At 37.3% G+C, this 27,918-nt stretch overlaps 1 protein-coding gene across 1 annotated transcript in view; it reads left to right on the top strand.

The window, feature by feature from the left end:
• Positions 1-27,918, top strand: part of nme7 (NME/NM23 family member 7) — a 58,061-nt gene that overhangs the window by 1,827 nt on the left and 28,316 nt on the right. The window contains exons 2-8 of the mRNA XM_052130032.1: positions 3,521-3,622; positions 3,712-3,878; positions 11,368-11,478; positions 12,957-13,007; positions 14,379-14,586; positions 15,037-15,142; positions 25,642-25,706. Coding sequence (XP_051985992.1) covers positions 3,521-3,622; positions 3,712-3,878; positions 11,368-11,478; positions 12,957-13,007; positions 14,379-14,586; positions 15,037-15,142; positions 25,642-25,706 — 810 coding nt within the window. The remainder of the gene's footprint in view (positions 1-3,520; positions 3,623-3,711; positions 3,879-11,367; positions 11,479-12,956; positions 13,008-14,378; positions 14,587-15,036; positions 15,143-25,641; positions 25,707-27,918) is intronic.

Below are 27,918 nucleotides of genomic sequence, written 5' to 3' on the forward strand. Positions count from 1 at the left end.
GACTTCAGTTCCTATGGTTACTCATTTCTTCTTAAATATACAGCTGTCCTCAGGTAACTTTGTCCCAGGCAGTATGTGTGGACATATAATAGCTCTCATTTTGCACACCTGCTATTAGTCTTAATCATGGAAATATAGGCATTATAACACACTAGCATTGGTTGGAAAATGCACTGTAAATTGTTTCATAGTTGTGCTGTGGGGAGGAAAAAAAAGACATTTTGGCACAAAGTCCTCACATTTATTTTTTCCCCATTGTTGACTGTTTTAAGACTTCAAAGAAGAGGTGCTTATAATTATTGATGTGAACTTTGGATAATAGCACCTGGATCTCTTTAGTACTTCACTGTAGAAATCGTAATATTTCTCTAAATAGTGTCTCCACAAAATGTGTCATGCACAGTGTCAATTCTGATACATCTTTGGAAATTAATTCATAGACCCGGTGTGAAAGTGGTGTCCACAAAAAATTAAGGATGCTGGTTATGTAGAAAGAAAGGGTTTCTTACTGTGCATACACGTGCCTCAGCTTATTTGTACAAAGAGTGCTGTTCATTGTCTATATTATCTCTTCCACAGCTGACTGAGGGTTAAAAATAGGCCTTGCTTGGGGAAGAGGTCCCATTACTGGTAGATTCATGATAGACCACTCAATTGTTAAAAGGATTTTCTTGGAGTTTGTTTTTGAAGAGCTGAGAATTCTGCTAACACAATAGAAGTTAGGCAGAATGTTGGAGATTGACAGCCTCAGTTACCTTTTACTTTAACTGCATGAAAAAAATGCAATAAAAGTGAAAGGTGACTGAGGCTAACAAACAACAAACAAACAAACACTCAACTTATTGTTGACTGTCTGAGACAGTCAATCTGTGCATCTTATCACGTGGCTTTTTGAGCGCGTTACTACGGAGACCTATTCTCTATGGCATCCATGCACAACTCGCCACATGCCCCACCAAGAGCGAGAATCACATTATAGCGTCCATGAGGAGGTTAACCCAATGTGACCCAACCTACCCTAGCAACTGGGCCAATTGGTTGCTTAGGAATTCTGACTGGAGTCACTCAGCATGCACTGGATTCGAACTTGCGACTCCAGGTGTGGTAGTCAGCGTATTTAATTTTCTCGACAGTGGTGGTTTGAATTTCAGTCTATCTAGCCATTTGAGATGTTTGACTTCCTCTATAGTGCTTTAAGGTAAATAAATCAGTATAGGCCTAATTCAAATGGGTCATGTAAGTTTTTTGTTCTATTATATGTTGGATTGAAGCTGGCTTGAGTATTGCGAGGGATCCCATTTTGCCCTCTCCTGTCTCAGTTGCTCAAATATCCCAAGTAGGTCTATCTGCAGGTTGGAGACCTCCAAATGGGGGTGGAATCTCCAAAAGAGGGTGGGGTTACTCCAAAAAGGTGGTTGCACTAACTCCAAAAGGGGGCGTCACTTCCACTCACAGTTAAGGTTAGGGAAAGGGTTAGGTTAGGGGCTACCTATATCTTCAATGGCGATTTGGAGCAAACAGCCCTTTTTGGAGCAATGCCTGGATGCCTACTGGACTTCATCCAGAGTTGAAACCCTCACATGAAACACAGATGCGTGTGTGAAGATGAAAAGTATTATAGCACTTATAAAGCACCGAACGCAGGATGAATGTCATTGAATATGCTGAAATTTTCAATGCCAGAAAAACCCTGTCCATATTTCCTTAATTCTCTCAGGCTACATTCAATGTGTGTTTGTGATTGAAAACCGCATTTACTTACATTTAGCCTCATATGAAGTCCTGCTCACCTATAGATATGGACACTCCCCGCACATGGACATTTACGTATTGCAATACAGGAAATAGCATAATCTTGCTCAATTGACACTTTATATCATCGTCACGTTGTTATTGTCATATAGCCCAGCCCTACTCGTTTGTGTTCCACAAAAGAATTGAAGTCATATATGTTTGTAACAACAGAAGGGTGAGTAAATGGTTTTCTGTCAGTTTTCTCAGTAATTATCAATATATTAATATTAATAGATATTATGGATTACATAATAATTAGGACTAGCAGATAGTTTCTCATCAGTATTCTGCTCATGCTTTTAGGAACCTACCCCTGACCCATTTGTGTCTGTTATATGCTGGATTTTACCCACAAGGAGGTGATCTGCAGGAAACAGAAATCACACAAGGATACTCTCCATGTTTTTGTTCAAGGGCACCTCTGAGTTATTGTCAATTGGAAATCAACCACTTCACAGTGGAACAAGAGTAATTCTGGCAGTGATTTATATAAAGTCTGTTTTAGTATACTGTTCTTTTGAGGACTGTTTTTTGCAAGTGAAAATATTATTTCTTATACTGGGTGTCTCGCTTTAGAGGACTTCGTGATAAGGGTTACAAATCATTCAGTATATTTTTTTAAGACCATATTAAGTGATACCGGTAAAATCAACATGAAGTTGTACTTGTGCTATGTTTATGTAAACAATATATATATGATACAGTATTATCAGCCACCATGATCTAAAAAAATTGGGATTGGCATTGACCTTTAACACAATTTAACACAAAAATATATTTCGTCCTTCCTTTAAAAAAAAAAGCAAAGATCTGGGTTACAGTGAGGCATTTCCAATGCAAGTGAATGGGGCCAATTTTTAGAGGGTTTAAATGCAGAAATGTTTATCTTATAATTTTTTAAAGCACAAATGTTAATTCTTTTGTTAAAAATTGTGTGTTTATTTTAGTTGTTTAAATCATCGCTTTAGGGTTACGACGTTATGTCATCATGGCAACAAAGTTGTAAAATTGGCTATAACTTTACACAGAAAAGTTATTTAAATGCACTAAAATCATGTTAACACGCATATTGATTACATCTTGTTGCTATAATTTTGTAACCGTGAGCATTTTAATGTTTACAGATTGGGAGCATTCACTTCCATTGTAAGCCCCTCACTGTCACCCAGATTTTTGCTTTTTTTTTTTTAAGAAAAAGGAGGGACGAGTTGAAATATATTTTTGTGGTAGTAAACATTATACCACAAATGCTGTTGATTTTAGCTAACTTGTATTGTACCCGGAGTATTCGTTTAAACAATTTTTTCTTCAGTAATACATTTATTTTATTTTTGTTTTATTATTTAAACAGAAATAATTGTATAGATTTATAATCTTAGCCATCAAATCGGATATCAGCCATGGAATGAAATAATTATCTTGTGATCGCTTCAACCAGAATGTCTATATTTGTGCATACCAAATGTTTGTGTGTGAGTTCATGAGCAGTAGTTCCAGCAGTTGAATAATAGCTCCCTATGCACGGTGAGGCTCCCCAGGGGATCAAAGGCTGATGGCCTGAACTTCTGACTCGGCATGTTAACAAGGCCCAGCTGCCTGTCTGTGTTGAGGGTCAGAGCACGGCTGTTGTGGCTCCTTGTCCAAGAATGAGGGTCATCTCAGTGACATTCCACTGCTGGGCCTGTCTTCACTGTATGTTTTGTTGTGTCTGTTGTGTTATACACAGGAGGAACGCTTTGCCTTTCTGGCTGAGTGGTACGACCCCAGTGCTGCTCTCCTGCGACGATACCAGCTGCTCTACTACTCTAAAGATGGCTCAGTGGAGATGGTGCGTTCTGATCAGATTTCTGACTCTTAACATCCAGCTATGTTTGAGCTTCGTCCCCTTCACAAGCATCTTTTTTCTCATTGATATAGTTTGATGTGAAGAACCAGCGCACCTTTCTAAGGCGGACCAAGTATGATGACCTCCATCCAGAGGATCTATTTGTTGGCAGTCGAGTAAACATCTTCTCTCGTCAGCTGAACCTCATAGGTTATGGGGACCAATACACAGCCAACAAACTGGGCAGTAAGAAGGAGAGGTACTTTATCCTTGTGCATAACCCTGTGTTAATGAGGCAAGGCAGAAGCTTTGTGATTCTATCTCTAATGGTGACTTTATACCTGCAAGTTAAGGCTGCTGTGAGCAGGCTCTCTGCCGCCTCAAAATACATAATGCTGTATTTATATAAAATACATAGAAGTAGAGGTCGACCGATATTGTTTTTTTCAGGCCGATGCCGATGCCGATCTTTTGAAATCCGGGTCGGCCGATGGCCGATTAATGCTGCCGATTTATTTTGGCCGATATTTGGCCAATATGTGCTTGTTTTTAACCTCTTATTTGAACCTTTTATTTGAAAGATAACACAAATAATTACTTAAGATAGACAAAATTTCTCAACAAATACATTTATTGAACACTTGACCAATCTGCACTTGTACACTTAAATTAAAAATGTATAATGTAAAAACATATTGTATAAATAATGTATAACAAATATATTAAATAAACAAAGCAGGTGTTACTGAACTGCTCCGAGACACCGAAGGTTGAGATCCAAATGCAGCTTTAATTAAGGGGCAATCCAGACACGTAATCCAATATTCAGAGCATCCAAGAGAAGCACAGGCTTCGGATGGGTATCGTTAAGGTTTTAATGGTATTACTATTACCGATACTGCTTATCGATCCGGTACTTTAACGGTATTCTTAACGGTTCTTTTTGTTTATATATATATATATATATATATATATATATATATATATATATATATATATATATATATATATTACACAAATATAAATGTTATATAGGCACAGTGATTTAATTTCAGGAAGGTCTACATACTAACATTACTGTTCAGGTGTGGTCTAATAAGAAATCTAATAAAGTAATCAATTGTAAAATAACACTGCATAGTTTATCATAGATAGATTAATGCAGAAGTTATTCATTCAAGAGCTGTAAGTGATTTTCTCTTTGCCTTTTGTTGTTTGATTCGCAGTAATGGCTCAATCGTCAACATGTTGATTAGACTGCTTCCCCTTTAAGACCGAGTTCAGATCTAATAGACTCCTGATGCAGCATATTTTCTCCCAACTATTTCCATAACTACGTCCATTTAAGACATAAACTGTGTTTAAGTGAATCTCCAAGCCTTTCGTTTTGACATATTTTTGTGTATAGTTGATCGTTTAGATGCATGAAACCCAAAGTAGCCTATGCTTTGCTTGTCTCTTTATGGTGTGTTTCGAGCGCCACCTTTGGGAACAGTATCTCTTGCGCTCTTTTTATTATTAAACGCGTCCCGCAATTTAGCAACAGTAGCATTTTACAACAATCACAGATTGTGCTGATTCTGACGTTAAGTTTGAGTTTTAGGGAGAAATGTCAGTGCACCGCTGTGAAGGGAAGGAAGTTGTGCTAGACAGAATGCGGCTTATGTATAAATATTCTTTTTATAATCTTTGGAAGGCTGAAATCTAAAATAAAATCAGACTAATAATCACAGATCTAAACCAGGCTATGTTTGAATGTTTAGTTCTGTCACTCATTAAGCTGGGCTCGTGTTGGGCTCGTTTTTGTGCTCGCTGTGGCACCGCGTGAGAGAGATCTCTCTCTCTCTCTCTCTCTGACTGCGAATAGCTAAATTGCATCACAGACAAATGGTTTCATATTATTATACATAGAAATGGCTGGCGAGATAAAATAACTTTCTCTTTATAGCAATAAAGAATGTATTTTCTTAATTTCTCCAGTACCGACAGCAGAACCGATAACGTCCGAGCTTACCAAAGCCAGTCCTTCAATAGCCTATAAGTGCGTTGTTATATTTTTATTACTTCTTTATCTGCATTGAGTGACAACCCTCTCAAATATAAGACACACAAACAGAACAAATAAAAGTCTCAGATTCACTGTCTGTAATTGCAAAATTCTTGCTTACTTATTGTGACATGATAGCAACCCTTCTGCTGTGATAATGCAACTTCAACTACGCTATCAATATCCAAAGTAGCCGAACGTCATGTCAACTATCGCGTTTGTCACGTTTTTTCTTGAAGTTGGCAGTAACATATCAAAAGTTTTTAATTAAATCTAAAGAAGTTATACAAATTTAACCCTTACTGTTTTCTCCAAGGAACTTAGCTCCTTCCTTAGGCACTGGATGAGGTCTGCTCACTCTGCTGGAAAATGACTCTAGGGGCAGTGTGCGTTGAACACGTGTTCCCCAACAACACTAGGCTGCCCACAGATGCGCCTGCCTAATAATCGGCTTGATATGCGTGGATATTGGCCGATGCCGATTATGTAAAAAATGCAGATTAATCGGTCGACCTCTACATAGAAGCCATATTAACCTCCTGAGACCCGAGCGTGACTGCTGTGTGCATTTTCCATTCCATTTTTTTATTTGTAACTAGTAGTCTCTAAGAAACATGCAAAAAAAAATAATTATTATTTCCACTTATATGGACCATTTCACTTAATTTTGATATTTTAAATAATACCAAGATATAGAGTCAGATTTTTTTAAATCAAATTGTTTATGTTTCCAGGAGTATTGGTTAGTCAGGTTTTTGAGACGTTACAGACGTTACACCAGAAATTAGTATATATAATTCTAATTTTAAGTAATGGGCAGCAACATCCAATCACTGCCACCAACTTTGTATCTTGCTTCCTTTTAAGGGAATTACTTAACCTCCAGTGTGCTGTCTGTCTGCACTGGTCTAAGAACAGTTTGAAATGCATCTTGTTTCACCCTAACTCTATACAGCCTCTGAAAGCAACATTTTCCAATTTTTGGATGCTTCCATTGATTTGCTATGTGATAATGCATAGTGAAGATAGGATATTTTAAGGAAAATGAGCCTATAGTCCACATATGTGCTCATTGTGTTTAACAGCATGGCGTTTTGCAATAAATCAATTACATTTTTAAAATGGCATATCGGATTAAACTAGAGACTCTACTCCTTTGACTCAAAAAACGTAATTAGGTTTCGTAGCAGATTAAGTTTTGCCGGGGTTTTCCCCCAAAGACAAACTCAGCTGAGATCAGTGCCATGTTGATTTATCTCATGAACCATGCATCGAAAGTTTAAACCTTTAATAACAGCCTAGCATCTCCTTAACTGAGATCAGTCAGTTTAAATTAAATTATGCATCGCCTATAGTGAAGCGAAAACATAATGTCCGTGCATGTGGACACAGGGTCTCAGGAGCTTAAAATATACCAGCTATGACCCCTAGTACCAAAGGCAGCTCTTATGCTCAGCATCAGTGCAGCCTTAAACTTTGTCATTGTCTTGAAATAGTATATATTTTATAATTTTCTATTTCATATTGTTGTTTGTAATTTTACATTTGTAATTTTATTTTTATAATTTCATATTTAAAGAATTACTGTAGTTCATTTTCACCATTAAATGAATAGGTCACTCAAAAATGAACAAATTATCACCATTTATTCGCCCTGATGTTGTTCCAAACCTGTTTGACGTTCTTTCTTTTGTGAAAACACGTAGAATGCTATTCTTTGTCACTTTTTGTTTTCCATATAATGAAAGTGAATGGTGGATGAATCTCAAATCTACATACTCTTCATTTAGTGTTATGAATAGTTATTATTCTTTTATATCACAAATAATGCCATTAATAACTTTGTTCATGCTTCATCTTTGTTGTTCCTCCTGATGGCCCTTTTTTAATCTCAAGCACCTGCTGCTATGCACATCACTGAATATTGATTACTTCTCTGTTGAATAAAGTCTTTGTTTTTATTACACTATATAAATCACATTCACACTGTTTCTCTCCTGTGAGATTCATGAAAGTGTGTCATGAATATACATTTGGGAAAGATAACAGAGGAACAGATTGAGGCTATGTGCACTCTTAAGTAAACTTGAACTGACTACTTAATTCACTGCTGTTGTTTAGTCAGACTATCATATCTATAACTGTGACAGAAGCAGCTTTCATACTTTTAATTTCTTGGAAGAATTGTTGCATTATTTAAAAAAAAAAAAAAAAAAAATGCAAGGGTGCCAATAATTTGTGGAGTGGTGGTGGTGGTGTAGTGGTCTAAACCACATAACTGGTAAACTGGTAATCAGAAGGTCGTTGGTTCGAACCCCACAGCCACCACCATTGTGTCCTTGAGCAAGGCACTTAACTCCAGGTTGCTCCAGGGGGATTGTCCCTGTAATAAGTGCACTGTAAGTCGCTTTGGATAAAAGCATCTGCCTAAATGCATAAATGTAATTTAGTTACTGATTTGATTAGCTGCAACAAGGTTATTGTTCTTTTTTTTTTTTTTTTTCAGGAGTTACACTACCAGTCAAAAGTTTTGAAACGCGTACTCATTCTTTATTATATATTTTTTTCTTCACATTTTAGAATAATAGTAAAGTCATCAAAACTATCGAATAACATAAATGGAACTATGGGAATTATGTTGTGACTAAAATAAAAGTTGCCTAGGATTTGCAGACATGTACTTTGTAGACATTTTCTCAACCAACTTCTTGAGGTATCACCCTGGGATGCTTTTTAAGCAGTATTGAAGGAGTTCCCATCTATGTTGGGCACTTGTTGGCTGCATTTCTTTATTATTTGGTCCAGGTCATCAATTTCAAAAACTTTTATTTAATTCAATTTTAATTTTATAATTAAATAAATTGTTAATATTTTGGCACAATTATATTTTTGTCTACAAAACTAATTTCAAACAGTTAAGAATATGCCATCAAATCAAAAGATTTGTAAAATCGTGAGAAACATTTCAGTCTTGTTTCAAAACTTTTGACCAGTAGTGTATACAGCATTAGTCTTACAATATACACTAAACTTTGCACTTTATTAGGAACACTATGATCCTAATAAAGTGCCCGACATGGTCTTCTGCTGTTGTGTGCCATCCGCCTCAATGTTTGACATGTTTTGCATTCTTAGTTGCTATTCTGCTCACTACAATTGTACAGAGTGGTTATCTGAGTTACCGTAACCTTTCTGTCAGCTCAAACCAGTCTGGCCATTCTCCGTTGACCTCTCTCATCAACAAGTCGTTTCAGGGGGGGCAACCAATAATCCTCTCAGCAGTCCGAATCATCCTCTGTAGTCTTCTGATGTCTGATTTCGTAGCTGCACCAAACCAGACAGTTATTGAAGTGCAGAGGACAGACTCAATGACTGCTGTGTAGAACTGTATCAGCAGCGCCTGTGGCAGGTTGAACTTCCTCAGCTGGCGAAGGAAGTACAACCTCTGCTGGGCCTTTTTCACAATGGAGTCAATGTGTGTCTCCCACTTCAGGTCCTGTAAGATGGTAGTGCCCAGGAACCTGAATGACTCCACTGCTGCCACAGTGCTGTTTAGAATGGTGAGGGGGGACAATGTTGGGGTGTTCCTCCTAAAGTCCACAATCATCTCCACCATTTTGAGCGTGTTCAGCTCCAGGTTGTTTTGACTGCACCAGACAGCCAGCCGTTCAACCTCTTTTATATATGCAGACTCATCGTCATCTCGGATGAGTCCGATGACAGTGGTGTCGTCTGCAAACTTCAGGAGCTTGACAGAGGTTTCCTTGGTAGTGCAGTCATTGTTGTAGAGGGAGAAGAGTAGTGGGGAGAGCACACATCCCTGGGGGCACCAGTGCTGATGGTACAGGTGGTGGAAGTGAATATTCCCTGCTTCACAAGCTACTGCCTGTCCGTCAGAAAGCTGGTGATCCACTGACAGATGTTGATATAACAGTATCTGTGAGCTCGTCCAGGTCTGTAGCTGCAGCTTCAAAAACACTCCAATCAGTGGTCAAAGCAGGCTTGTAGTTCCTGCTCTGCTTCATTAGTCCATAGCTTTACAGTCCATACAACTGGCTTTGTTGATTTTAATTTCTGCCTGTAGGTCGGAAGAAGATGAACCAGACAGTGATCAGAGGGTTCCCAAGCTGCACTTGGGACAGAGCGATATGCATCCTATTATTGTTGTGTAGCAGTGATCCAGTATATTCCTGTCTCTGGTGGGGCATGTAATGTGGTGTCTGTATTTGGGCAGTTCACGTGTGAGATTTGCTTTGTTAAAGTACCCAAGAATAATAATAACTGAGTCCGGGTATTGTTGTTCTGTGTCTGTGATTTGATCTGATTAGGACAGCACATCCTCTTTAATGTTGTTACATCTGTACACCAACTTTCGTTGATGTAAAGGCATGTTCCACCGCCTCTCGTTTTCCCCGTTAACTCCACGATGCGATCCGCTCTGAACAGCTGGAAGCCCGGCAGATGTAATGCGCTGTCCGGAATGGCTTCACTCAGCCAGGTTTTGAAGCACAGTGAAGCAGAGTTTGAGAAGTCCTTATTAGTTCGTGTGTGGAGATGTAGTTCGTCAGTTTTGTTGGGAAGAGAGCGGAGATTCGCTAGATGAATGCTCGGCAGTGCTGTTCGAACGCCGTGCTGATGGAGTTTAACCAGCGCGCTGGCTTGTTTACCTCACCTGCATCTCGTAGCACGTTTAAACAACACAGCTGTGCCTCCGATTAAAATGTCCAGCAAAACATCAGAATTGTCAAAAACCGGGAAAAGATTATCTGGTATGTGCTGCAGAATGTTCAGCAGTTCGTCCCTGGTATAACTGACTGGAAAAAGATGACTAAACACCGGTCAAACAAACAAAAACAGCAAAAGAATTGGAGAGCTCCACACCGAGGCGGCCATCTGCGGCGCCATCTGCGGCGCCATCGTTGACATGATTCCGTCTGCAGATCAGCCAAACACTAGATGTTAGTTTTTTTTGGCACCATTCTAAGTAAACTATAGAGACTGTTGTGTGTGCAAATTCCAGGAGATCAGCAGTTACAGAAATACTCCAGCCCGTCTGGCACCAACAATCTTGCCTTGGTCTGAAATCACTGTGATATTATTTTTTTCTCCATTATGATGGTTGATGTGAACATTAACTGAAGCTCTTGACCCATAACTGCATGATTTTATGCTATGCACTGCTGCCACACGATTGGCTGATTAGATAATCGCATGAATAATTAGGTGTATAGATATTCCTAATAGACATTTTTCACACTCTGTGTTTTGAAACGTAGAAATAAACATTTGCAGGGTAAACTTTGACAGTGGTGAATGGGAGTTAATGGGAGATCACAGCAAATATTATTTTCACTTACCCATTTGCTCCAAGACCAAAAGAAAATTATTACATCTGAATGACTTTCCAGAAGAGGAAAAAAATAGAGAGCAGTGGATTAAGACAGTAAAATGGGAGAAGATGCCAAATTTACTATCACTCTCTGAAACTCCCTCACAGCTGTGGTAATTTGTGTTTTAAAACTAATTCCAGGGTAATATAACACAAATCATAATGCAATACATTTACACTCAATATTTAAAAAAAAAAATGGCAAGATTTAAGCTGCTAAATAAGGTGGAAATGCATCATCACAGTCTGTGATAAGGTCTATAAAGTGCTCAAAGTGTATATTATTAATATATTTTTGTCTGATGTCTTCAGGACTTTGGCTATGGTTAAGCCGGATGCAGTAACCAAAGTTGGCGACATTATTCAGTTGATTTATGATGCCAACCTTATTGTCACCAAAGCCAAAATGACCAAACTTACTTGGTAAGCCAAAAACTATTTTTTTATATATGAATTGTGTGTAAAATAAGAATGATCATATTAGCTGCATTCCTTTTACCAAGATTATAGCCCTAGATACAAAGTCTGTCTAGAAATCAGGCCTCAGGGAGAGTTTTTAAAAATGTTTATGTTATTATGCTAATATGGAGTTCAGATGTTTTATGGAATCTAAGTGTGCATTCTCAAAACTGGTGATGGATTTTGTTTTAATCCATAATGTTTTATCACATGTTTTAATCATGTGTCCAGAAAAAAAGCAAATGACAGCAAAAAAACATGTTAGCTTGCTCTATATGTTTGACTGTTTTCCACAACATCTGACCATTTTTAGCACTCACAGATTAAGTCAGGAATTATAAAAATGTTGTACACACCCTGTTTGTGGGTTTATATTTTAAAACACTTTACAATGTAAGTAACTTTCAAAGAGCATCTCATTTGTAGCTGCCTTTGCACAGTACCAGGAATGAGTTATATTCTTAGCACAATGCAGCAATTATTAACTTAGGTTGTGAGGGGAGTACGTAAGAGAAAAGATGCAGTGTTGAAAGTTGCTGGCATGATATCTTGGGCCTATTATGTTAAGGTCAGTGAATGTTTTTAAACCTAATTTGATCATATGTGTACTGTCGGATTTAAAGTATCTGGACTGCTAATACAACTTTTCAGTCTCTTAAGATCATAACTTTCCTCTATCAAAATTGTGCAGATCAGCCCACATTGTTCCAGTGGAGTGTCCTTAAGATTAGAGTGGTCGTTAAGAGTAAATTTGGGGACATTTTCAGGAAAATACCAGAGGAAAATTACTTAGCAGGGCTTTGTAAACTTGTGTCTCCATAACTACAAATGTGAGCCAATCAGAAAGAGCTATGTAGGGAATTCCTGGGAGCAATCAGACATTCTGTGTAAATTGTAATTTCCAGAAGCCCAATTGTTTGTGGAATTAGTTTTTAGTTCATTTGGACATCTGAAATGACAAATGTTTCTGTAATTGTAGACACCCCATCAATAATAAAATGTTTGACTGTTACTACACAAGTGGTTTAGTACTCCATTTTTTGGAGAATGGAAAATGCTGATGGTTAATCTTTCCTTTTCCTCTTGAAAAAGGCTGACTTTGAGGGTTTCTAAGAAAGGTCTTGTTGTTTTAGCATGGTCAGGTTTTGTTGCTTTTAACCTTTCCTCAAAGCAGCAAACAGCTGTTCATTAACAGAGACCGTCCTCGTCAAAGTTAAGCATGAAGACTGGTGTAAAATGTTACATAGGGAACTTTCCAATTTTTCCAGTTGATGATCAAGTCATCACGGTGATTTATGTTATATAATATATAAATATTGTGATTGGATACTGTTCATTTCAAGAGGCGAGGAGAAGATGAAATGCACAATATGTGCAGAGATGGTTTGGATGGTTTTGGAGATCACTTTTTAACCCTGTGTGCTTTTATGGCTTTCTTACAGGAAGCAGGCAGCGGACTTTTACACGGAACATCAGTCAAAGTCTTTTTTCAAGTGAGTCTTTCCTGAGTGAATGATTGACTTGTCTAATATGTGAGGGCTGCTTTTGAAGGAGATTCTGACACCTGAATGTCAGCATTGAGCTTGCTTTGACTTAGTGACATTTAATGAAATGACTATGATGTGTCCTTCCATTGACTTTTCATGCCATTACACATATTTTTTAAAACAAATCTTATCATTGACACTTCTTCTATGCATTCCTAATAACTATACTGTTTAGTAAATTTGCACCAGTGTTAATGCTTATGTCAAGATTAATATGATAAAGGAAAACATTTAAATATTAGGGAAATGTAAAAAATGTTTTTGCAGGCATAGAATGATTCTAAAAGTCATGGAAATTTCTATAGTGAATATCTGTTTTTAATTGAATAAATATTGCTTTTGTAAAACTTGCCTTCAAGCCAAAGTCTGATTCGAAATTGAATTGTTGTTTTAGTTCTTTTCAATGGATCACTCAAACTGTTCACAAAACATTCTGGGGGGAATTCACTAAGAAATAATTGCGCCCTGTAAATGCGCTTTTTATTAGCATGTGCTCTCTGCACTGGTTTAGTGCCCCATTCACTAAAGGAATTATTATATCAGCCATTAGTGCAAACGCGCCCACAAAAACTAAATTTGCAAATGTAATTTTATCAGTTATCAGTGTTATATTGCGGAGGATGCCGAAGACCACTGTAGTTGACACACTCTGGCGGGACAGTTCATGATCCCTATTATCCAGACACCAAAATAATCTCTTAAACATCCAGAAAGTGCCCTTGACCACATCGCACATATGGATATATGCCAGGCAATAACACTCTTCTCCATCTTTTGATCATTATTTGATGAATTACTGCTGATATGATCAGTTAAAAATGTTTACAAACATCTCTTTTAAGTAAAATTCATTTTACTGCCTACTTTCATTCACGGTAAAAGCGCAATTTAAATTGCACAAGGCAATTTTTGTGAATGAAGCGCAATCTTCAACGACCCTAATTAACATAGAAGGAAGGCATGTTTGCACGAAATGGAATGGCAATGACTTTATTTAAATACTCATGATACAGCACAATTTCAGTGCTGAATGCACCAGCTAAAATAAATTGCACTCAAATACCACATGCAAAAGTGGCTCAGCTGTTTAGAGAATCTGCCCCTCTGAATGATTCATTAGTGAATCAGTCTGAATCAAAATTATTTGTAAAAATCCTACTATCACAAAGGACAGAAATGGTCATGGAAAATACATGGATTTTCCGTGGTCAAAAAGTGTGGGAACCCTGTTATGCTTATAACAAGTTTTATTAAATCATATTTGGAGACTTAAGCAGCTTATACAGTAGCTAAAACCATTTATTTTATCATTGACAGTAATCTGGTGCAGTTTGTGAGCTCTGGTCCAGTGATTGCTATGGAGCTGATGGGAGATGAAGCGGTATCAGTCTGGAGAAAAGTTCTTGGGCCCACTGATTCTGGTGTTGCTCGAAAAGATGCAGCTCACAGTCTCAGAGCCCAGTTTGGAACAGACGGCACTAAGAATGCAGGACATGGATCAGACTCATTGGCAACTGCTGCACGGGTGACAAACAAAATAAAAAAAACATAGTCATAAATCTCCAGTTCAGTTCAGTTATTATTTACTCATGTTGTTTCAAATCTGTATGACTTTCTTTATTCCGTGGAACAGAAAAGCAGATGTTTGGCAGAATGTTAGCCTCAGTCACTGTTCACTTTCATTCAAAGATGCAATGAAAGTAAATGGAGCCTAAGGCTAACATTCTGCCTTAAATCTCCCTTTGTGTTCCATGGAAGAAAAAAGTAATATGGGGTTGGAACAACATAAGTGTGAGTAAATTATGACAACTATCCCTTCAATGTACAGTATTTCAGTCCAGCAATATGCCAATATAGGGTACAGAAATGATTGGTCATGTTTCCACTCTTTGAACTACATATCATTAGACTTCAATATGCCCAGTGCTTGTTATGCATGTTTGGTAACAGAATGCTAATTATATTTGTCTGTTAGGAGTTGGAGTTTTTCTTCCCTTCCACTGCAGGTCATGGCCCCTCCAACACAGCCAAATACTCAGACTGCACCTGCTGTATCATCAAACCACATGCCATCTCAGAAGGTAAACCCACAAACAAAAACTGATACAATGTACTCCTAATCAATGTTGGATAAATTACTGAAAAACAGTAATCCATGACAGATTACCAAGTGGATAAGGGGCGGTCACACTAGGCTTTGAGTATACAATTGTTGTAGGGGGCAACGGACAAGTATATGATGTCACGCTCCATCTTCATGCAGTTTTGCAGTTCAGAGTTCGCCAAAATTTAACTTTGGTATGCAGCGTCGTACAAAATTTATTCGCATTAGCTTACATTTCTGGTCTCCCACGTTTGGATGTGATTGTATGGGAGTGGAGCGCGAAATGGAGAAAGAAGCCCCTTTAATCTGGTCAAAGTGACAAAACTGTTTGTTGACGCTTGTTGTTAAATGTTAACAATAACAAAGATAAGACTAAAAAGATGACGATAAATAAACAATTTTAATTAAAACATTCTGTTGATGAAAATATGATGTTAAAAAGTTATACTGCAAGATATTAACAGTGCACAAACAAAAGAAGAAACATTTAGAGAAACTATCTAGAAGAAGTATCTAGAAAGAACTGATACCGTGTAATCCAATTATCAAGTTCAGTATGTTTGGCTTTTCACTGCTTGAACAGCATGAACAGAAAGAGCTATAAGCTCTATCATAAGATATATTTTTCTTAATGTTTGAATATTTGATTAAGGTTTGGTCTGTTTCAGTTTGACAGAAGGTCTTGTCATTTTGCACATTATCATCAATTAAAATATATTACTTTTGTAACTATATGCCATTTATGTCATAGTAAAACAGACTAAAATTCATGAATATGACATTATGAAATGTTGACTAAATTTAAAGTGCATTTTCTGCAAAAGACATATATGCATATATGCATATATCTCATACCCCATCACTCCTATCCCAGTTACTCACATATGCCATGCTCTTGTAAACGCTGGTCTTAATCTCCATCCAATCAGCAGCCATGAGTGTCTCTAACCCTGACTCGAAACCTGGCCACATGTGTGTGAAGCCAATGCCATTAACCAGACCTTTTCAGTGTTTTAGACTTCGACTTTACGTACAAGGCTGGAATTGATAAACTGGTCTTTCAGGAAAAAAAAATTATTTCACTCTCAAAGTACACAAATCATAAAATACTTTTGCCAGTGGAGAATGGTTCCTCTCAAAGTTTTTCTCTCCACTGATTAAATATCTTCTGGAGTATTTTTCCTTTCCACAGTTGCCTTTGGCTTGGTCACTGGAGGTTTAATGACATTAAGCCATATTCACTGAGGGCTTTAAGACATTAAGGCATAATTTTCACTAAAGCTGCTTGGAAAGATGTGTATTGTGAAAAGCGATATACAAATTTGCCCTGACTTTAAATAGCAAAGTGTGGTGTTGGTGGAAGACCTCATTTGCAAATGGATTAAAGGAGCAGTGCAGCTCCTGGTTGTCTTCTGCTGGTATAACGCCATCCTCTTCAGCCCTACTGAAGCCCCCACCCTGTGCATACTCAAAAACAAGCCTTCCCTCTGGATTTGTCCAAATCCGCCTCCTGATCCCTGTTCATGTAGCATGCCTCCAGGGCACTGATCTGTGTAATCTCAAATTCTTTCAGTAGGGCTGCAGAAGATATTTCACATGGTGGTTGTGGACTAAACAGGCCCCAAGTTGATTTTGTTCATTATTTTGGGCTGATTAACCTGGAGGGAATGTTACGTATATATTACCGATGTTGATTGGAAACAACAGAATGCTCAATCAGTAATAAACAGAGAGAAAATCAGTTTTTATGCACTTTACATTAATTTTAGCGATTTTTCAGTGACTGTAATTAGATAAATGATGTGGGAACTGCTCTGTAAATTTTTGTAGGATTACAGTGTGTTGCGGTTGGCCTTGTGTTGTAACTAGGTCTGTCAATCAATAACACATTTTAATCTAATTAATTATGACATATCAATTAATTAATCAAAATAATTGCAATCATCACATATCAGTATATGTATACAGTATCAGGCATGTAAAGATACACAAACTTCACGATACGATGCATTATCTCACGATACGATACGAGTACCCACAAATGTTTCGCACAAACTTGCATTCATGGCTTCAACATAAATGTTTTTTAAATAATAAATGCCACAAAAGTGTCATTGAAAATAAAAAGCAGTGCTCTAAGTAACTTAACAGCACTGCATTTATTTTGTTTGATTGCTGAGAAAAACTAATATTAACTCACAATTTTCATGTTTATCTTGAGAAAATATGTTTGTCTACACTTTTCACAACACACATAGTTTCAAAACAGCTTTATATAAAATCATGCCTTGTTGTCTGAAAGCCCCCTTTGAACAAGCTGAAGTGACTCCTTTCAATGTTATTTAGAGGTGAAAAAAAAAAAACTTGAGAGAAACCTGACCTCTGGCTTTACGGTATCTGTACATAATCCAATATTATTTATCAGCTTGAGCTAAAAAACGATTGGCACACGTAATTTATTTTTTGCCCTCTTCTCCGTTTCACTTTGAATGTAAACTTTACCAGCGTTATTACCAGGTTATAACATGTGCGCTGGTGTTGTTCTCAAAGCTGTTTAGTCAAAATAATTCTAAGTCTCATGTAATCGCGTGTTTCTTACGTTGTCATTTTTAATAAACTGTTTTTGATAGTTGTAACTTATTACTTATTAGTGTCTTGCTGTGCATGTCACGCTTAGTGTAGTCTGGGAGAGGTGGCTGTTAAACATACCGATTTGCACGGTGAAATCGGCGTAAATTAAACGACATGTTTAATGTACTGTAGCACCAGGACATGACACCGTTGTTTGGCTTATTTAACAAGCTGTACCGCTACAGTACAATCTGCTTAGTGTTTCCCATCGATTTTCTCACATTTGTACTGTAAGTGTGTTGCTCTATTTTCCTTAGAGTGCTCAGCACCGCCTCTCCGGGGAGGAGACTGTTCCGCAGCTCTCAATATTGCAAGATTCTGACATACAGTTAGTTCCGTTCCTCAAATCTGATTGGACGAGAGACGTTCCATGAATACTGATGGTCTGACACCATCAGCAATCGGACGCTTCACTGTGTGTGTATCACTCCTGTTGAGTTTGTGCCGTTAAGAGCAGTACAGATCTGTTAAGAGCTATGGTTTGTCTTTTTTACAAGTATTTGTTTTACATTACATGTGTTCGCAAGCAGGTGGTTGTAAAAGATTGTTTTTATGTGTAATATGAGCCAGTTAGGTGATGTGAAGTGAATCCGCTTCAGCCGTTTACATACAACAGCTCTTCGTGATTGCATGTATTACTACTACACTACTAAAGTTAGGAAATAGCTTTATATGGCTTTCAACGAACAACTTCAGCTTTACAGCTCATCACAGCTGAGAGACACAACAGACTGATTAATTAAACGAACTTAAGGCGCTTACCTCTTATCGGATTTTAAGTGGAGTGGACAGACTGTTTAAAATGGCGGAGGACACTGCGGTTTCTGTAGTGAATGTCTCTTGCGACCCGGCTACCGTGAAATACCCCCGCTTGGTCCGCTATTCCGCTATTTCTTCAGAAAGCTGACCGCATCTCTGCTTGGGTGTGGCAACAGGTGATCGCACACGCTCAGTCTCTCTCTCTCTCTCTCTCTCCATCTCATCCATCCTTGTTTATCCAATAACTTGTTAGAAACAGCACAAGCCGTGATACTATTTCTGAATTGACATTTTTGAATTACTAGCGGAGCCTTGGACGCATCATTTGTTTTGAAACAGCAACGGCAGATTCTGATCCGTCACGTAAGAAAGTAGTTCCATGCACAAATGCATTTTAATGACCATACTCAGTTTTTCCTAATTGTTTTTTATTTACTTGTTCATTGAACTTGTATATAAGCAATATCACACTCCCAATCGGCCCTAAATCAGCATTGCTGTGATTCGGCAGCAGGCATGAGACCAGTCAAAAGTTTTGAAATACTTAAAATGTTTCTCATGGTCTTAAAAATCTTTTGATCTAAAGGCATATGCTTAAATGTTTGAAATGAGTTTTGTAGACAAAAATATAATTTTGTCACCATATTAATTAATTTTAATTAATTAAATTATTTAAGTAAAAATTTATATAAAAAAAGTTTTTTGGACCAAATAATAAAGAAAAGCAGCCAATAAGTGCCCAACATAGATGGGAACTCCTCCAATACTGTTTAAAAAGCATCCCAGGGTGAAGTTTCTTGAGAAAATGTCAAGAGTACATGTCTGAAAATTCTAGGCAAAGGGTGACTACTTTGAAGATGCTAAAATATAACAGTTTTGATTTATTTTGGATTTTGTTTAGTCACAACATAATGACCATAGTTCCATTTATGTTATTCCATAGTTTTGATGACTTTCCTATTATTCTAAAATGTGAAACAAATGTAAAAATATTATAATGAAGGATGAGTAAGTGTTACCACTTTTGACTGGTAGTGTATATATAACATTCTGATTAAAATTGTGTCGATTTGAAATATGGAACTGGTTGTCAGCATCATAAACTCCCCCTTAGCTGTGTCAAGCTAAATGTAGTTAAAACTTTTTAAAAATCGATCTTCATTTTTCTAGTTATGCTCTGCTCTAAAATATTTCATTGGCCAGATTTCTTTCTTTTTGAGGGTAATCGCAGTTAAATTATTTTCATAAATCCTTATCCTGTCTAAGCGACTGGAAAAATAATGGAAATTCATTGGGCAAACGGTGTGCGAATCCTGAGACTATAAGTATATATAAGATGTAGAAGTTTCAACAAAAATGTTACTTATTTTATATTGCATTACTGTATAAATGAGTGAAGATTAAGTCCTGTATGACCTTGTTACAAGTACATCATAGAGTATGCATAGTGGCAATGCATTCTGTAGGTAAGGTGTAAAGGTCATTGCTTTCTGAATTGTCTGTACCTGGAGTACACTCATATTAGCAGCATACCATAATAAATGAATAATCATTTACTCAGACCTATTGTGAAGGCTTGGGGTCATTGAGGCCATTTCAAGTGAATTTTTACTTGCCCACTGTTGCTTATGTTCTTTTTAATAGAATACAATGTTTAACCAGGACCTAGTATGTGGTGTGAAGGGAGTTTTTCTAGATGGTTAATTTGGCCATTAAAGTCATGTTACTTTCAGTGTTAAATAGCTTAAACTTTGGGCATTGTTCATTAAAGCATTCTTAAATTCATGCCACATAGTCCAAAGTCCATAACTGTTAAGTTAGTAGTTGAAAACATCTGTAAAAGTTCCGACTTTTGATATTAGACCTTTAAACAATTTGACTTATACCATCCATGCCTTTTACTGTTCAGTCAGTGGAGATAACTTTAGCAATATTAAATGCATACTCAATTGTCATTCACAAGGTTATCTTGTCATCTAATTACTACATATGGTTGAGTTTAAATTGTTAAAAACTCTCAGCCAATAGGAAAAAAGTTCATTTTGCTGTGACCTGGCACATGACTGGAATAGAGAAACCTGTTGCCAGGCAGCGCCGATACCATTGCCTAGCAACAGGGCTGAGTGTGTCTGGAAGCTGCTGTCAGATTTGGAACCTTTATGGTCATCAGTAGTGCTGCAGGAGAGTTGGGGATGTGTGAATATGACATTTATATCACAAAAGATATGTCTTGTGGGCAGTTATCACTGTGCACTGGAAAATAATTTGTCATAAGGCATTCATGCTCCTTATCAACTACAAAAATAATTACATTTTCCCCCTAATTTCTGAGAAAATGTGAAATATGGAAATGTTAACTGGATTGTCTATGCTTGCCCTTTTCACATTGAAATCACGTTTGATTAAATGGAACTGGTGATTGCAAGCTGTTACATCAACTTGTCAGAAATTATGTTCTATGCATCAGCAAACGTAATTGCTCCATGTAGAGACCGCTGTAACCCCTTCTTGCCCAAAAACATATCTGACTGTACTGTGATCGAATTAGGTCGAAAAAATTATTATATTGCCTGAAACCTAATAATAGCCTTAAATAGCTACTTCTTGTAAAAACACGACACACTGCAATCTTTAGTTTTTTATACTATTGACTATACTGCAATTGAAACTAAAAAACCCTAACTCCATTGAAGGATGCACTCCCCTATGTGCCCTGTATTAATATAATCTCTCAACACTCAGTCCAAAAGAGCAGAGGTAGAGATTCACTCTCGTGTTATTGAGATCAGTCTCTCCTTCATGATCTTGTGAACTGTTTTTGGCCTTTAACTCGGCATGATCATATTGGTTAAACAGATCAAAAGTCTTACTTGCCACTAGGGATTCCGCAGTGTGAGATTTTGGTAGTGAGATTACCACCCGAGAACAAAACGCAGTTAACTGCTTTTACGATAATTAGCAATTTGTCTTCTAAACAGCACTGATGCAAAAAAATCATATCACAGCTGAACGTCTTAGTGGACATAATTCTGGGGATATGTGGATGCTAAGGGGAACCCTGCAATATGTAAACTTAAAAATACACAAAAAATAAGAAGGAGGTATTTAAGAAGAGATGTTCCAATCTAGGGCATAGCACTGCTTATGCGCATCCCAAGGTCAGTGATGTGCTTCAATGTAACCAGAGTGCTTCAAAAGTGCATAAATGTAAGATTATTGTGGGTGTGCAACATGTAGCCTAGTTCAAGGCATCAACAGTTTTTCTTCTGCAACAGTTTATTACAAATAAACCTGTGGACTATGCATAATAACGGGAACATTGCTCACAGCAGGCAATTTAAAGATTCAAATTTACATGTATTGTTTAACGTGATTAATTTGTACAGAAGCAATGCTTTAAATAATGAAGACGAAATGACGGAACTTCAAAGTTTACTCGCTGATAGTAACTACATGCAGTCAGCACATCCTTATGCATTACAAAAAGTAGCATATTTTGGTTCATCTCTTTAAAATCACCACAGCTATAAATAATTAACTTGTTGATTATAATAATTTGTTTGTTGTTGTTCTACTGGTGGAGCATCCTGTCCCATTTGTAGGATGCGCTTCTTTCTATGGCTTCTATCTGCATGTTTTACATCCGTCGTCTTCAGTCAATAATTTAAATGCTCCCTAACAGCCGATTTTAAGTATTTTTTTTTTTGGTGGACATGAGTCTGGTAGCCTGAATTCATATTTTGGAGTTTGTGTGTTTAAGCCCCAGTTTCACATGAATTAAAAGTTAATGTTCAGTCCGCAACACCTGGCCATTAAAGCACCACGTGGTCTCCATCCATAAACATAGCAACAGTTCCAGTACCCACACCGGTGCAAGAGTTTTCACATTTAGGCTTACAAAATCTTATGAAAACTGTTTTATATGATATATTTATAAATTATGTATTTTATTTTTGCCATGTCGAAATAAAGCATTCCACAGTTTTAACCATGGATTCTAAATTCTTGCTGTTAAATTAACCGTAATTTTTTTTATCACAGGTAATAGTGAAACCGTATAATTGCGGCATCCCTACTTGGCACTTAACAGATGTTTATAATATTTATATATATGTGTGTCTGTTTGAGCGTGTATTTATCACATTGTGGGGACCAAATGTAACCATAAGTATAGTAAAACCTGACATTTTTGACATTATGGGGACATTTAGTCAGTCCCCATGAGGAAAACAGCTTATAAATCATACTAAATTATGTTTTTTGAAAATGTAAAAATGCAGAACGTTTTCTGTGAGGTTTAGGGTTAGAGTGAGTGAGTGAGTGAGTGAGTGAGTGAGTGAGTGAGTGAGTGAGTGAGTGAATATATATTTAAGCAATATAACACGAGCAAGAGTGTGATATGGCTCTACATCAGCACTGCCGTGATTCAGCCACAGGCCGAGTGCCATAGGTAAATACAGCAGTGCTGATTTAGGGCCATATAGTACGACTGCGAGTGTGATATTGCTTATAAACAACAATTCAATGAACAAGTAAATTTTACTTGTATTTTAGAGCAGAAAAATGCATTTGTGCATGGAACGACATTCTTATGTGACGGATCAGAATCTGCAATTGCTGGTTCAAAACATGCGTCTGAGTCTGTTAGTAATTCAAAAATGTCACTTCAGAAATAACAAGTTTTGTACAAGTTATTGGATAAACAAGGATGGGTGTGTGTGCTTGAGAGAGTGAGAGAGAGATAGAAAGAGTGAGAAAGAGAGAGAGAGCGAGAGAGATGGAGATGGAGAGTGTGCGATCACCTGTTGCCACACCCAAGCAGAGATTCTGTCAGCTTTCTGAAGATCAGCTTTCTCAGTGGAAAAATAGCATCCAAGCGGTAGCCGGTGCGCAAGAGTCGATCACTTAGAATTGCAGTTTATGTTTCTAAAAGCATGTAAATATTCCCTAGACTATACTTTAAAGGGGTCATGATATGAGGAATCACATTTTCCTTGATCTTTTGATCAAGAAAAATGTGATTCCTTTTGAAACTGTAAGTTTCAGAACTCAAAACTTCCTCACTGGAATAGAGCATTTGTTGAAACCAAGCTGCCACATTCACACTGTGGTAGACATTTGCATCTGACTGCCTCCACAACATCACATCAATGCCTACTTTACCTTTAATCACTTCTGTGGTGAACAGTGAGATGGCAAGGAGAGAGCAGGTCAGTCAAAAGCAGAGATCCAATCAAAACAGTGGGTGTTGACTGTCAAGGAAAAGAAGCACTAAAACCAAGCGTTTCTGACAGAGGGTCAGAATGAGGATTAAAATGATCATGTTTTACAAACACATGACTGTTTTGTTGTGCAAATGTTTTTTTACTAATATTATAAGTGAACCTTAAACATTTTAAAATAATAAAAAAAGTCATGTTATGACCCTCTTTATGTCCTTAAATGTGAGATTTGTTTATTTTTAATTTTGTATATATTTATAAGTACATAAGCATTTATTATTTAACTATTGTCTTAGGGTAATTTTCGACCCGTCACAGGTAAAGAATACATTATAAATACTGCATAGTTTTTGGTATCGGAACCAAATATTGTGACTTTGTCAAGACCATCAAAACAAACAAAATTAAAAGCAAAAGGTATTTTTGTACATAATTGTTTAAGTGAAATAACTATTTAAAAACAATTGTTTCTTCCATTGTCTTAACTGGTTAATTTTTACCTGAATGTGGAAAAACAGTTGTGATCTTTCACCTACTGACTTTCTGGATGATGTTAAGCTATAAATAGTTTTACTATTTTAAAAATATTTAAAACATTTTCAAATTTAGCCCCTAGCCCCAAATTTAGCCTCTAGTTTCAGTCTCTAAAAACATGCACATGTCCACACATACAAACACAGACACACACACACACACACACAAGTATCTTTTAACAGTTTTGAACAGGTAACATGTAGTAAATACCTTTACAAACGTGATTTTTTTTTTTTTTTTATGAAAATACAATTTTTATGTGAAAATACCATTGAATGTAATTTTCTCATAAAACGTTAGATGACAGAATGTTTTTTTTTTTATTAATTTATTGCAATGGACATGCAATGTTTGCCCATTTCAAATGCTGGAAAATTAAGTAGAGATTCATTTGCAGAATAGCACATGCATACTAAAATTGTTACTGTAAAATGTACACTGTTGAGTTTCTACAAGCAGAATGAATCAGAATTTGTTGTAATATAGTTAAAATCATATAAAATGCCCAAAGTGATTGAAGTAAGCAAATTGAGACATCCTCTACCAATATTTCCAAAGTTTTTCAACTTTTTTCATTCTTTCAGAAATTATGTTAATTCATTAATATTCAGAATGTAGCCCTTTTCCTCAATCATTATACACTTTGGAAACATAATAAAACAGATTTTTTTGTTAAGGTGGGTCTTTAGTAGCATTGTACAGTAATCCAGAATATAGCAGTTTTAATGGTTTTCAATACAAGTCAAAAATTACCTAAAGGAATGAAGGAGGGACAATATAAGGCTTTATCTCTTGGGCTAGTCTTTGTATCTTTAGTATTACAGGTTATTAACATATATCAGTCTTTTTCTTGCTCAATAAGTAATTAAATGTGTTCACAGATATTCCCTTTATTAAAAGAAAGTGTTGGAAAGGGGGTATATTTTAATGCGTGTATTGTATAGATTCGACATTGTTAAATAGTTGGTGTTGGTTGGTGTTTATATAAAAAATAAAAGTCGTACGTATATTATACCTTCATGTTGTACAAATTTGGAAATGTTAATGTGACTGTTTGAATTTTGACTTTTTCTTGCATTTTTAAAATTCTGTATATGTTCTAGAGTGGCCAAATAATTGCATTCATGACAGTACAGGGTGACATTAGTATAAATCTCAATTGAGTGCTATTGTTGGCTCCCTAATTTTAGGCCTGTTATATATGTTTATATTTTGTGTCTCATTAATATATGCCATTGCTTTCTGTTTGCCTTTTTAATTTGATAGTCTAGACCTGCATACATTTTTTTTTGCCATTTCAAATGCATCATTCATTTTATGTTTTTTACAGTGTTGACAGGAAAGATCCTTAAGTCAATAATAGAAAATGGATTTGAGATCTCTGCCCTACAAATGGTAAGTGTTTTAGGAAAATTTGAATTACATAATGTTTCAGTTTAAGCCACTGAGGTTGCTTAGTGATTACAGTAAAAGGGATAGTTCACCTCAAAGTGAAAATTGTGTCATCATTTACTCACACTCGTGTCGTTCAAAATCCATAGGACTTTCTTTCTTCTTTGGAATACAAAAGGAGATGACTGCCTCGGTCACCACTGACCTTCATTTTATGAGAAAAAGATAAAATGAAAGTGAACAGTGACTAAGAAAGTTGAATGGTTTGGGAATAACTTGAGGATAAGTAAATGGTCACAATTGTCATTTTGTTTGGTGAAATTTCTTTAAACGTTACAGATAAACTCAGCAAAAAACAAGAAACGTCCCTTTTTCAGGACACTGTATTTTAAAGATAATTTAGTAAAATTCTAAATAACTTTAAAGATCTTTATTGTAAAGGGTTTAAGCATTGTTTTCCATGCTTGTTCAATGAACCATAAACAATTAATGAACATGCACCTGTGGAATGGTCATTAAGACACTAACAGCTTACAGACTGTAGGCAATTAAGGTCACCGTTATAAAAACATAGGACACTAATGGCACTTTTCCACTGCACGTTACGGTTCGACTCAACTCTACTCACTTTGCTTTTCTGAACTTGCTTTTCCACTGCAGTTTAGTGCCGCCTCAATGTGAGTGGGATTATAGACTGATCGTCAGTCGCGCTGCCTCTACTGCCGTGACATCATCTTAAACACGACTGCTAGCTGTTAGCTACTAGCTCATTGTGCTGCATCAAGCAGTTGTTGCATGGTGATTTTACACAAGTGTAACAGTTAAATTGTCCTGGTTGTTTTAGAAGCAAGCTTTCCAGTAGCTGGTCAACTATTTAAAGTGAAGCTTTCAGGCAGAGTGTAGATTTAACGTACCATCCTCCATCATGGACTCCAGCCGTGGCTGAGTCCAGGGCACTCTCCCTCCCATTGCTCGCCGGTCTAGATAGTGTCCATTTGGTCGAACCACTTCCACTTTTCCTTGATGGTTCTGTAGTCACTTTTAAAAAAACATTTGTACTTTTCCCTACACTGTTGGTAGGTCCGGTGGTAGCCGTGTGCAGCCAACAGCTGAGATACTTCCTGAAAAACTTTTTCGTTTTGCATAATTTTGTTCGTCGCTAACGAGTGGACCGTCTGCACCTCGTTTATTGACCACTGCATGGTTTTTCGCAAAGCCATTTCTTTTTACAATTCGAAAGACGCGTGAACAAATGTTACTGCTATCACTGTTGCTAACTTTAAAACTAGCAGGTTGATGTCCCGGGTCGCAAATCCAGTGACGCTGGTAGTGACGATTCTCTCTGACCAATCAGTGATCTGCAGGGTTTTGACGTCACATTTAGTATCGACTCGGCTCGCTTGGAATCTCGACCGAAGTGGTACTAAAAAAAGTACCAGGTACTATCCATAGTGGGAAAACCCCCAAAAAGCGAGCAGAGTCCAGTTGTACCTTGCAGTGGAAAAGACCCATAAAGAGACTACTGACTCTGAAAAACACCAAAAGAAAGATTCCCAGGGCCCCTGCTCATCTGCGTGAACGTGCCTTAGACATGCTGCATGGAGGCATGAGGACTGCAGATGTGTCCATGGCAATAAATTGCAATGTTTGTTCTGTGAGACGCACGCCTCAGACAGCGCTACATGGAGACAGCAAGCAAAGCTGATTGTCCTTGCACTGGCAGACCATGTGTAACAACACCTGCACAGGATCGGTACATCCGAATATCACACCTGCAGGACAGATACAGGATAGCAACAACAACTGACTGAGTTACACCAGGAATGCACCATCCCTCCATCAGTGCTCAGACTGTCCGCAATAGGCTGAGAGAGGCTGGACTAAGGGGTTGTAGATATGTTGTAATGCAGGTCCTTACCAGACATCACCGGCAACAACGTCGCCTATGGGCACAAACCCACCTTCACTGGACCAGACAGGACTGGCAAAAAGTGCTCTTCACTGACGAGTTGCGGTTCTGTCTCACCAAGGGTGATGGTCGGACTCGTATTTATCGTTGAAGGAATGAGCTTTACACTGAGGCCTGCACTCTAGAATGGGATCGATTTGGAGATGGATGGTCCGTCATGGTCGGGCGGTGTGCCCAGCATCATTGGACTGAGCTTGTTGTCAGTGCAGACAATCTCAGTGCTGTGCATTACAGGGAAGACATCCT

This window comes from Xyrauchen texanus, chromosome 7, assembly GCF_025860055.1.
Source record: "Xyrauchen texanus isolate HMW12.3.18 chromosome 7, RBS_HiC_50CHRs, whole genome shotgun sequence".
In the NCBI taxonomy this organism is placed as follows: domain Eukaryota; kingdom Metazoa; phylum Chordata; class Actinopteri; order Cypriniformes; family Catostomidae; genus Xyrauchen; species Xyrauchen texanus.